The following is a 12,730-nucleotide window of genomic DNA, read 5'->3' on the forward strand; positions in this document are numbered from 1 at the left end:
TTGCGTAAAGTTACGAATTTTTCCTTAAAATAATTGTAAGACCCCCCTAAAGTTGTAAAAACACATGGGGGAACACTGTGGGTACCCCCGTTTTAGCCTTTAATTGAAAGTCTAGGATTTAAGTAGCCGCAGCAGGTGTTTTTTTCCCGACATTGAAGAAGTGATGCAGAAGAGCACTTAGGTTATTTTTTTCGTTTTTTTAAGTGGTCCCATCAAATTTGGGGTACATGAAAATGGGTACTAGCATATTTTTAAGTCCCTAAAGACCGTTTTTAAAAATTCTGCATTTGTGCACCTGCCGCTATAATTCTATTCTAGAAAACATCTGCCGCATACTTGCAGAATAGCCCTGAACCTATTTCCCTATTTTTAAACAATTTTTTCCCTTTTTTTTTTTTTTTTTTTTTTGCACCCCAATTTTTTAATTTTTTGGAGTGTCCCTATTTTTTTTTTAAACTTTTTTTGACACAGTTCTTTTTTAAATGTCAATCTCAGGGGTGCAGGCTATTTTTTTTTTAAGCCTGCACCCCTAAACCCCAATTCTGCACTTTTTTTCGACACCTATTCAATGGTGAAAAGTTATAACCGTTTTTTATCAAAGACTTTTCAAAACTGCGATAAGTCTTTGAAAGTGAATACGGTGTAAAACTAAAACCAGTGATATTAACGCAAAAAACGATGTTATCGCACCCATATTGAATACCCCTATTAATGTAGTGTCCAGCAACAAATTGGTTAAAATAGTACTTCAAGTAACTCTGTTACTCCAGAGAATATCTTTCCAAAGTGTGTCCGACTTATTATTTGTATGATTATTAAATAACAAGCTGGTATCTGTAATGCGCCAGTTCAGCAACTTTATCATGAGATCTCTCTAATTATAAGTTGTGATCACATATAGGAATACTACCAAAGTCTGTGGTCCATTTCCATAAGAAGGGTTGTGGCACTTGTGAATGATCAATATAATAATAATTAATAATAATGTATCAGTCTCAGTTAGTTGTATCTTTTAGTTCACAAAAGTTAGTTGCACACCGGACCCTCGTGGCAATAAAGCAGTCAGCTCACCTTACTTGTGAGTATAACAGTGTTGAGTCCGCGCACGGTATGTCTCGGTTTTCAGAATCCCGACTCACTGTGTTTTATGGGGGCTGTGGTCAGCTGCCCGGCATGTGTTCAATCCCGGGTATAATGCCTCTGCAGCTGCTGCTTCCGCCGCCTCCTGGAGTCGCGGGTACGTAGCCTATTTGGTACTTTGGGGCTGCCTCTGTGAGAAATTTTGTAAGTTAATGATTGCAATAAACGAATAGATTGATTCCAAGGTAGCAAAAGAGTTTAGGATATCCCAATCGACACGTATTGCTCGCACCTTGGAGCTTTTCCAAGATCTCCCCATTTATGTGAGCAAAACATGCTGGAACTGTTTGCTGTAAGTAAAAAAAAAATCTTTCTTTCAGTTTAAACAGGCTGTATACAAACAGACTATGAAGCTTTTTGCAGAACTGGAAATTAAAAGGAAAGAGCGAGAAACAAAGGAAATGCATGAAAGGTTTGTATCTAACCTGCTGTTTCTTATTTAGTGACAGGTGATATTTATAATTTCTAGAGTGTTAAACTATGTGCTCCAGAAACATTTGTTTCATTATTCCCAGAAACTAAAATATCAGGTATTTTGTCAGTCATCCAATTGGGGAACACTGTGTACATTTAAGTTTTATGGGGTGGGAGTGTTGACAGTTTCTTATTAGTACAATAGCATCACAAACTAAATGGAGATCTAGGGTTGAGTGTCCAGTTTCTCCTAATGATTACGGAGCCAAGGTTGGGTACAACGTTGGTTAAATTTTTTTGCCTTGGGACCATCAAGCATGGATGCCTATTTAGGAGCCTATCGGCCTGATGATCAGCTGCCGCTCAGTGTGGAGAATCCTGGTAGAACCTGCTTGTGCTAGGTCTCTGATCCGGTCCATGGCTGAGATCTCTTCGTTAACCGCATGGCCCTGCCAGGTGTTCAGAGTCTCTCTGTCTATAGAATCCTCAAGGAATTAACCAATTTAACTGAGCGAGTTAGGCTAAGGGTCTTTAAGCCCTGTAGCAACTCCACATGACACCCTGGCATGGACTAGAAGCCTGATGATGTCAGTGTAGGGCATTTGATTCCCCTGCCTGGGGAGTGTAAAAGTCTTGTGGCACTGTAGTCATGCTGACTGTTCCCCCTCCCAACTACTCCTGTTGAGGGAAGGTTGTTGTAGTATGCATGACCTTTTCAGTACGGGCCAGGTAGTAGACATTCAGGAAACAGATGTCTCTGCAGCTCATAATAAATCATTGTTTTAGCAGTTGGTAACACAATTGACTTTCTTCCTTTCTTTACCTCAGTTGGATTATTTACTTAGGTAACGTATGGACTATAGGAACATAGATTTCGATTCGTTTACAGACCATCTGTCCTCCCCCATAGTGGTTAAATAGAAGTCTCCTCTCAATGTAAGTGCCTGTCTTTACTGGACATACACCGTTCCAACCCCAACTCTGCTGCTCTTAAGGGTGGTATGTAGGGTACTGTATTGTGGGGCTATACTTAAGTTCACACTTCAACTTATTTACCCATTTTAACTTTGACTTGGTTTACCAAGATGGTAGACTGCTTTTTGGAATAGCTGACTCCCCCAAGTTTAGATGGTTGATCTTGGTGGAGCATATTCATGAGGCATACGAGTATTGGTGGTGGTCTGCTTTGAATAGGAGTCTTATTGGGAAGAGTATTTCAGTATCCATGTTATGATTCACCAAATGCTATGTCTTAATGTCTGGAAAGCAGACCTGGAGTTAGTACCATTCTCTGGAAAGGTCTTATTCAGCCTCAAGCTGGTTAAGATTATTAGGCAAAGAGTTATTTTCCCACCATTCTTTCTCCCAGACTTAGAAGCTTCAGATTACGCTCCCTTTGGAAAAAGCCATGAGTTGTACATTCCAGGTGTAGAGAATTGGGAGGCAGATGTTTTACAGTCCAACAACTATATGTCCCTCCAACAGTAACATTGGATCTTAACCTGGTTCTTTTAGCTCTTCCATTGTTTGAACCTTTGCAGATTTTGTTTAATTTTTGACTTGGAAGATGACATTTCTTGAAGCTATTGCCTCAGCTTGACAAGTTTCAGAATTGGCGGCCCTGTCCTGCAGATCTCTTCTGATCTTTCATAATGACAGGCAAAGGTGGTGTCTAATTTTCACCTTAAACCGGAGATATTCATTCCTCCTCTGAAGGATCTTCCAGGGATGGACAGCTAGCTCTTCTGGATGTGATCTGAGTACTGTAAACTTACCTGGATAGGACTTCCAGTCTTTAAAATACTTATGCTTTGCTGGTTTTCTAAAATCAAAGAGATTGACCAGCATCTAAGCATACTGTAGCAAGATGGATCAGGTCCGTCATTCAGCAGACTTATTCTGGTTCTGTTCGCTTGGTACAAAACCATATCAGTTAGTGTTTCCTGGGCAGTGCGCAGGAATCCTCCACTGAACAGCTGTGTTGGGCAGCCACTTGATAGTCTGTCCATATTTTTTTTGTAAATGTCTGGTGATTTGGGGTTTGATTCCATCCAGGGCCCTCTCTGTGTAGTATTTGTTCACTTTATAGGTCCTCGCTGTGTTTGCATGGGTTTCCACTGTGCTTCTGTTTCCTGATTCACTCCAGAGACATACTGCTAGGTTTATTGGCTTTTGATGAAACTAACCTTTAGTATTTGTGAATTGTGTGGTAGGGAGTAGATTTTATAAGCTCCACTGAGGCAGAGACTGAAGTGAGTCTCTGTAAAGCACTACATAATACACAGACACTATTGGGTATATTTATTAAAGTGCAGGCTTATAGAAGTGGAGGTGTTGCCCATAGCAGCCAATCAGATTCTACTTATTTATCTAGCACCTTCTAGAAGATAATAGCTAGATTCTGATTGGTTGCTATGAGCAACATCTCCACTTCTCATAAACCAGCAAAAATATAAGTTACTAGTAACAAAACCCAAAACTGTATAAAAAAACTGTTTTTTCTTTTTGTGTACTTTCTGCTGACTAAATTGATCATTTTGGTTTTAGGAAAAGGCAGAGAGAAGAAGAAATAGAAGCAATAGAAAAAGCTAAGCGGGAGAGGGAGTGGCAGAAAAACTTTGAGGTACCATTGGTTGTATATACTTTAAAGCATGCGGTTTGGAAATGGTTGAAGTAGCTAATATGTATATTCTCATCAACACATAGGGGTCTATTTACTAAGCAGTGTTAGGAGACAAAGTGAAATGAGAGAAGGTACCAGCCAATCAGCTCCTAACTGCCATGTCACAGGCTGTGTTTGAAAAATGACAGTTGGGAGCTGATTGACTGGTACCTTCTCTCCTTTCACTTTGTCTCCTAACACTGCTTAGTAAATAGACCCCCTATAATTATATCTGTTTATACGTCTCATCTAAGGTGTGTTCCTCTTTGCAGTGTAGATTCGGTCTTTTACATCTGTAGACCCTTCCAATGTCCATTTTAGGACATATTCAAATGTCTGTCATATTAGGTTTAAGTTTTTGTCTGTCATACACCCTCTACATTACTGCTGCTACCTGGTTGTATTGTGCACATATTACACTAGCTGGGTCACAGAAGTTTCTGCATCATTAGGCAGATAGTGGGGCTATCTTCTTTAGTTCATACTTTTGGGATGTGCAGTTTTTAATTAAATATTTTTCTCTATCTAATAGTCTGTGCTTCAGGTGCACAAAAAATGGGTCAGTTTGATGTATTTTTTTAAACGACTATCACATTAACCACTTAACTGACGAATTCTTTCTCCAAAAACCGCTCCGAAATTGTCGGTTTATTTTATGATTGAATTAGGTCAGGAACAGCTTATTAAAACTTATCCAACACAATTTTGTAAAAAAAAAAAAAATGCTGTATACCATAAAAATGGCAATTTTTATGGTGTATGCTAGTACTGATGGCCATCGATAGAAACATCGATTGTGACCACAGCTGCCGATGTTTCCTTAACATTGGTTGGGGCTGCCATCTATATACGTGTGTGTGTATGTATGTGTGTCTATATATATATATATATATATATATATATATATGTGTGTGTGTGTGTGTATATATATATATATATATATATATATATGTATATATATAGAGATAGATAGATAGAAGCATATATATATATAATTATAATATTATGGCCAGGGCTCTGATTTACTCATGGGGGTGGGGCTTTCCACAATGGGGGAGAGGCTGCTGATAGCGGGGGTGGAGTGAGGGAAGGACAGCGCTACCTTCCCTGCCCGGCGTCTGCTGCTAGCCGGAGTTGGAGGGAGAGAAGGACAGCGCTGTTAGCGCTGCCTTCTCTGCTCTGTCAGCAGCCGCTGCTACTAGGCAGAATAGGGAGAGAAGGACAGTGCTATCAGCGCTGCCTTCTCTGCCCTGTCCTCTCGGCAGCCGCCGATCACTGCAGTGATCGGCCCACGGGGAGGGACAAAGGGCCTGATTCAGAGCCGCTCGTAAGCGGCTGCTCGTTCGCTCCGAGCGATGTTTGCCCAACTGTGCATGCGTACGGATCATAGTACGCATGCGCGAACCAGTCAGTGCGGCCGAAATTCGTTTGTTCGCTAAATAGCGAATGCCTGCTAATATGAGTGACAGGAGTGTGGGTGGTAACAGGGGAAGGTGTTTGTAAAGTGGGAGTGGAGATCCGAACGCAGGCGTGCTTAAAGGTCAAAACGGGCGTTTTATTGGTGTGCATAATTAAAACAGCAGCGTCATTGACCACGTCACTGGGTTATTTTATAGTCAGAACTGCTCGCAAGATTGTGGTAGGAAAAACCAACCAATAGAATAGCGAGCAGTTCATACGCTGGTCGATGTACTTGATTAATCTAATAAATAGCGGGCATGACGTAGGATGCGAGCGGCCAGGGGGCGTAGTTATCCAAAAAACGACCGCAAGTTTTGTTCGCTCGTTCAGACATAGAGGCATGAACAGACCGCAAAGAGCGAACGGTTAATTTGAATAGCCACCCCCTTTTCCTGAACGACCGTCCGTAAATTGCGTCCGGCTCTGAATCAGGCCCAAAGTGTTCAGAGGGACCAGGAGGTCCCTCTGTGATTGGCGGCTGCTAGAAAATGATTTTCCAGCAGCCGCCCACAGTGCTTTTCTGACTGGTCGTATCAGATACGACCATGTCAGGGAAAGCCCAGTCTGGTATGGTCGTATCTGATACGACCATGCCAGGCAAGTGGTTAAGTCACACTGTTTATTTTACTCTGGTTCCAAGTAATCCAATGAAGACGATGAGTGTAACTCAAAGAAACACAAAGAAAAACATATAGTATGCAGTTGAATAGTATCAGGGACCACCACCAATTACGTGTGTATATATATATATATATATATTTTTCTTCTAGGTACACTTCTGTCAGAAATGTGTATGGCAGTAATATATATTCCTGTCAGAGTGAGTGACTGATGTGCTGCTTTACTATGAGCAGTGTGTGTCTGTCTCTGAGTGAGGTTATTGGTTACACTTGTGAAGTGATACTTCTGTGGCTTTGTGATGAGGCTCAGATTACAGTTGGAAGTAGACCAGGCATGCGGTGTGCGGTCGTTGGAAAATCATTGACAGAAAGAAAAAAAATATCTAAATTACTACTTGCCTCAATGGGACCTAACATAGTCCCCTATAACAAATACGGTGGATCAAGCAACACCCAAAGGCGCCAGTCTGGTGTGCACAGAAGAAAATCAAAACCGCATTTAAAATATGAACGCCCAGTTTGTCAGATTAGATACTAAAGCATGGAGCAGGCAACCACACAGCAGCTTACCATGGGGAACATTGCATTTTAATACCAATAATCCTTTCAAACAAAACCATGAAGTCTTATACATATATATTTTTGAATGTTTTGTTTTTCTAGGACAGTCGAGATGGACGTGTTGACAGTTGGAGAAATTTCCAAGCCAACACAAAAGGCAAAAAGGAAAAGAAGTCACGGACATTTTTAAAACCACCCAAAGTGAAGATGGAGCAGAGAGAGTGACCTCCCCCATATGAGAAGATCAGTCACTTCTTCAGTTTTATAAACTGTTTTTCCATCTTATTCTTTGTAGTGTCCTGTTTGCTGACAGATGGTTACTTGTTTATCTGCCTATGAATACTTACCTTATCCTACTTTTTGTTTTGTACAGTTACCTCTCTACCTTTAAAAATAAATAAAATTATTGCAGGGGAAATGCTTATAATGTAATGTTTTGTACCTGGATTGTAACTTTGATGTAAACCATTTAATCATTTTAGGGGCTATGTGACAAATAGAAAGCACAGCTAGGTAACATACATATTCAGAATACACTGACTAGCATTTAACATTATGCTGGTCTGAGCAGGAGTTAGTGACAATGAAATAACCGTTCATTGATGTAGCTGTGTTCAAGCAGATATACAGTACTAACTAAAAATCTGACTGCCATTGGCGGCTGTTTAATGGCATGGCTTGCCACTGATATATATATATATATATATATATATATATATATATATATATATATATAAAATTATATGTGCGTGTGTTTAATTGGTTTGTTTAAGACCAAGGAACACAAGTTGTCTTTTATCTAATGTGACATCAAGCCCAGCCTTTCCATGATGCTTGTGTAATCCTCTGCTCTCTGCCTCCTCCAACAGTGGGCAAATGGCTATTCCATTAGCAACACTTCAGCTATTAAATTACACAATATTCTAACTGTTACAGCAATCATGAAATTGTTATTCTAAAATACATTTGAGTATTGTACTAATAAATAATGAAATTACACAATGATGTGTATGTTGCCTATCAATATCTGGTTAGAAGTTATCTTCTCTTTATTACTGTTATAGTTATATAAGCAAAATATAAATGTGATCCCAATGCACAGGAAAACTAGAAGTACACAGATCTTGCTTTATGCAGTCAGATCAGACCAAAAAAACTTCCATTGTAACAGGGGTGACCGTGTACAGTGCTTATATTTTGAATGTTTCATTGTGCAGAGAACACACCTTTTGTTGAGGGTGGTGTTTTATAAAGAGGAACTACTGTACTTCTATATAAAGTTTTATTATTTGATATATTTTAGAGCAGTGCTTCCCAAACTTTTTTGAATCACTGCGCCCTAGAGTATCGGCATTGTTTTCACGGCACCCCTGAGCCATTAGTTTGTTGTTGAGAAATTCAGAAAAGTGAAGTAAATTGTGCTTATCTGTCATCCTTAGGCTCAGTTATGTGGTGGGCGACAGGTTTGCGCTTCTGTTTGTCCACATATTTACATTACATGGACCATAAATAATTTGATTTGATGCTGGACCACCAACCTGAGGCACCCCTTCAAGTATCCCGAGGTACAGTTTGGGAACCAATGTTTCAGAGCCTTGAAGTTGTGAAAAAAAATGACACCAGTTGATTAAATGTAAAATGTTTCTTAAGTAAATCTTAATGCTTTACGGAACCCACTTGAAATCAACTTAAAAAAATATAATCTTGTCAATTTCACTTAATAACTCTAGTTAAGATAATATTCTTTTTCCAGGAGTCAAAAAATGTCAGCAGTATTATGTTAAATGTATATTTTTGTAATATTACATTTGAATTTATAGAGTATTTTAATGTAGCTTTGTCTTGTCATGAATTCAAAATTATTACATCAAAAAAATTATCACGCTAGTCATCTCTTCCAAAAGCTGATTTTCTTTGGCCATTGTAGGTTCAGGGAGCGTAATGAAATAACTTTATTTTACAATATGTAGGCTCTATAGCTCAACTATAAGAATGCCTGTTCAATTTTAGTATTATCTACTATAATTTTGAAGTGAGCACTGACACATAGTAGAATGGTAAGTCCTAACCTTGACATTTCTGATATTATTTTTTTCTCCTGTGATTAACTCAAATGTCTTTACCACAGTAGGTCTATTTAGTAGGAAATGATAGGCCAGGCTGTGGAACAGTGGTTTTTCATTAGGGGAAATTGGGTAATGTGGGGTTATTCAAACTACAGTATTTTCCCTCAAAAACTTTATATGACTAGCAAATTTCTCAAACACCTTAACTTCATAGTGACCACCCACACACTGAAGGCACTTTTTTATTGTTAGTTCTGAGCGTCAGTGGCAGCAAAAGTGGCGGGAATTGGGTTCCTGGCACTCTGCTTACAAGGCACTGAGCAAAGTGAATGCTTTGTGCTTTGGCCTCATTTATAGAGGAAATCTTGTGACAGTGTGGAAACCTCTCCCAGCAGAGGGCAATAGCAGTACAATGTATGCCTGACTACTAGATTTGTGTAACAAAAGCAGCTTTACAATCTGCCAACCAAATTCCTGATGCTTTACAAGTGCTAACTGCCCCCTTTAAACATTTAGGGGAGAATTTTAAGGAATTTGCACCCACACGCGAGGTGTGTGAGTTGCCATTGCATTGGCGCGTAAACACCGGCAACAGCATCAGAACTTGGCTTGCACTTGCTCCAGGCCCGCACACTTGCGGGTGCGATGTAATCGCACCTAATTGAATTCCCTCCTTAGAATGAGATTAAATTCTAGACTACGTGCCATATATTGTGGTAGCCAAATACTAATATGGGGATCTATGGGAAGTAAGGGAAAATTTGTTTCTAGTCGCATGTTTGGGAGGCACTTTGTGCCTGTTACAGTGAATTAAATCTCCACATACAGTAAGTATACTACATAACCTTGTAATCAGGGTCAGATGACGAAACCATCTGTGCTTCTCCTTTCCTTGACAGTCTGATAGTCTTAGAAGTTTTTGAAGAAGCTGCGGTGGCATTCTCATCCTCCTACACAGTCCTATTCTGCTTCTGATACATGCACCTTTCTCATTCTAAGCTAAATTGTAATTTCATTGTGTCGGTTATGTTTGCGCCATGCCCTCTTTGCTGTAAGTACGTAGTTATTCCTCTTTTTATAGACCTACTCAGTACCTAGGTTTAATGCTAGACGATTGCCAGGCATGTAGTAAAAACTTAGAGTATATATTATTCTGTTTCTCACTTAGATGAATGAAATGTAAATAGCCTGCTTTTATTTGTGGTGAGACATTAAGCTCTCTCCGCCTGGTATTTGTACATCCGCAGTGGCCTTGTTATTACTTTAGTGGTTTAATCAGTACCTGGCTGTCCGTGATGGGGTCAGGTGCCAATTAAGTGGCTAGCAGCTTAAGGTGGGTACACACCTGAAAGATATATCTGCAGATCGAGTCATCTGCAGATATATCTTTAGATGATTGTCGTTCATCTCGCAGGGAGGTGGGGCGGGGCTGCCCCCCTCCCCACGGTTGCCGCAGTGTGTGTGCGGGAGGACTGCAGACCGCCCGTACACCCTTGCCAATGGAAAGATATGTCTGCAGACATATGTCCATCGGCTGTGTGGCACAGCCAATGCGATATGTCTGTGAATGACGTAGATCAGACATAGCGTCTGTTTACACTGGCCGACGGCCAGCAGATATATCGGCCGATCAATTGATCGGCCAGTGTGTACCCAGCATTACTTTACAGTTCCTAGTCATCGCATTGCTAAACTAAAGCTGTATGTAACTGTGTGTTGGGACCCTGAGCTTCCATTTTGGTTCCAGAAAATCCTGTAAAATCACCAGTGAATTGCATATTGCATCAGTGTTGTGAAGCCCAGGCTGCTGCTAAAGTTATTGATCTTCTATTCTTTCCTCGTTAACATTGATAGATTCACTGTTAGATGCAGAGTACACTGCATAATACCTATTCGCTGGGAAGAAACATGAGGCGGATTCCCATAAAATGTAGCAACTTTATTTTGTTATATCTTGCTGTCGTGTTCCCACTAGGCTGTTTTAGCAGGCCGCCACATCCTGCCTGTTTTGTAAATGTAAAATTCTGCCCTGCCCTTTCTGTGGCAACATGCTGATTGCTTAATCACCGGTGGTCCTAACACTCCTCTGGCGCTGAAAGCACAGCCTTTACCTTCCTCTTCTATTAAGGCCCAGACATTAGACTAGTAACATGTGGGCTTTGGCAGGGTGAGCGCCCCCGAGGACTGTATTATATATGTTATGAGCAGGTGCACCAGGTATATCTGACTGCATGTCTTGCTACTGGTGAAATTGCAATAAATCCTGACCATGCAGCCTCGGCTTGACATTGCAAGATTTGTTTTCAGAGATACTCCCCTTGCTGTGCTTTGTCATGTTTGCAGCCCCTGTGTTCCTGTCACAAATGCATGACCTGCTGCTGTGCCATTCGTCAGATTCTTTTAGTTGCTTCACCTATGAATTGTGCCCTTAACCACCTGCAAACATGCCTGCTTTGCCTCCAAGCAACTGACCAGCCCTCTGCTTCCCTGCAGGGTGCATGTTTCCAATAGTGGCCAGTGTTTTTCTTTCTCTTTCCCTCTCTGCTGGATTGCTACACACAGGTTTGTTACTTTGTGGGGCGTGTGGTGTGGTCTGATCATTGGAGGGGCACGTGAGGAAGTCTGAATGGCTTTGAAGTGGCATGTGGCATGTTCTCATGGCATGGCATGTTATGTTATTTTGACATTAAAATATGCCCTGTTCAGTTCTCAACACCCTGCCCAAAAGAATACTAGAGGGAACACTGCCCAGGAGTACGGAGTAACAGTAATAAGGATCCATAATCTATTTAACAATGTATAGCGCATTTAAAACACTACTTATTTTAATATTAGAAAGCAAAAGCCATATGTGACATTGTGAAATGTGGTCTGGCTGACCACATTTAACCATAGTAATGGAGCAATTAGCACAAACTGTCCAGTGATGGATCCTCCTTCTAATGCAGAGATTCCCAAACGTGGTCATCAAAGCTTCCCAACAGTTCAGGTTTTAGGTATATCTATGGTTGAGCACAAGTGGATTAATTAGTACCTCAATCAATTTGATTTAACCACCTGTGCTCATCAGGAGGACCACGTTTGGGAGCCTCTGTTCTAATGTCTGCGTTCTCATCTCCAGCCCTCATGTACCACCAGCGCTTCATGTTTTGTGATCTCTTTATTTATGCACAGGTGAGTTAATCTGTTTCTTGGTTGGTAATTATCCCACCTATTGCCATAGACAGATCATTAAAAATGATCTGTTGGAAAAACTTGAAGGTTGAGAAACACTGTTGTAAAGTGTCTAGCTTTAGATATCAAATTGGTAACGTACCAATGATACTTCGCCTAATTAGTATGTTATTGATCTAGATTTGTGAGCTTTGGCAGAAGCAAGGGGACAAAATCCTTCTAATCTGTAATATGGACACCAAATCATTTTAAGCTATCTGCCCAATGTGGATATTGAAACTCCATGTTCTCTTCCGATAATTCTGCCCTTGGCACATCTTTCCACACCACTCACTATCTGTTGGCATCCTGCAAGGCTAATTTCTTGTCCCTCCACTTGTCACATTGTACATCTCTTGTCTTGGTAATAGAATTTGCTCATTTGACTTTCAGTACTACCTCTGTGCTGAAGACACCCAAATCTAAAGCTGCATGCACACGGAAAGATTTTCTATCCAACTAGTTGATTGGTTGGAATGAAAATCTGGTAAGGTATGGGAGTAAAGGTGCCCATACATGGGACGATTTTTTACCCAATGTGGACAGTTATGACAGGTTGGACAGTCCAATCTTGTGAAAATAGGTGTTTATTG

General features: G+C 40.5%; 1 protein-coding gene across 1 annotated transcript in view; it reads left to right on the forward strand.

Moving 5' to 3' along the window:
• The window catches only part of DNAJC8 (DnaJ heat shock protein family (Hsp40) member C8), a 78,067-nt gene extending 70,207 nt beyond the window's left edge, over positions 1-7,860 (forward strand). Inside the window, exons 7-9 of the mRNA XM_088459965.1 lie at positions 1,461-1,552; positions 4,102-4,177; positions 6,961-7,860. Coding sequence (XP_088316091.1) covers positions 1,461-1,552; positions 4,102-4,177; positions 6,961-7,083 — 291 coding nt within the window. The 3' untranslated portion in view covers positions 7,084-7,860. The remainder of the gene's footprint in view (positions 1-1,460; positions 1,553-4,101; positions 4,178-6,960) is intronic.
• The last annotated feature ends 4,870 nt before the right edge of the window (positions 7,861-12,730 follow it).

Source organism: Taudactylus pleione, unplaced genomic scaffold (genome assembly GCF_031769625.1).
Source record: "Taudactylus pleione unplaced genomic scaffold, aTauple2 ptg000959l, whole genome shotgun sequence".
Taxonomy (NCBI): domain Eukaryota; kingdom Metazoa; phylum Chordata; class Amphibia; order Anura; family Myobatrachidae; genus Taudactylus; species Taudactylus pleione.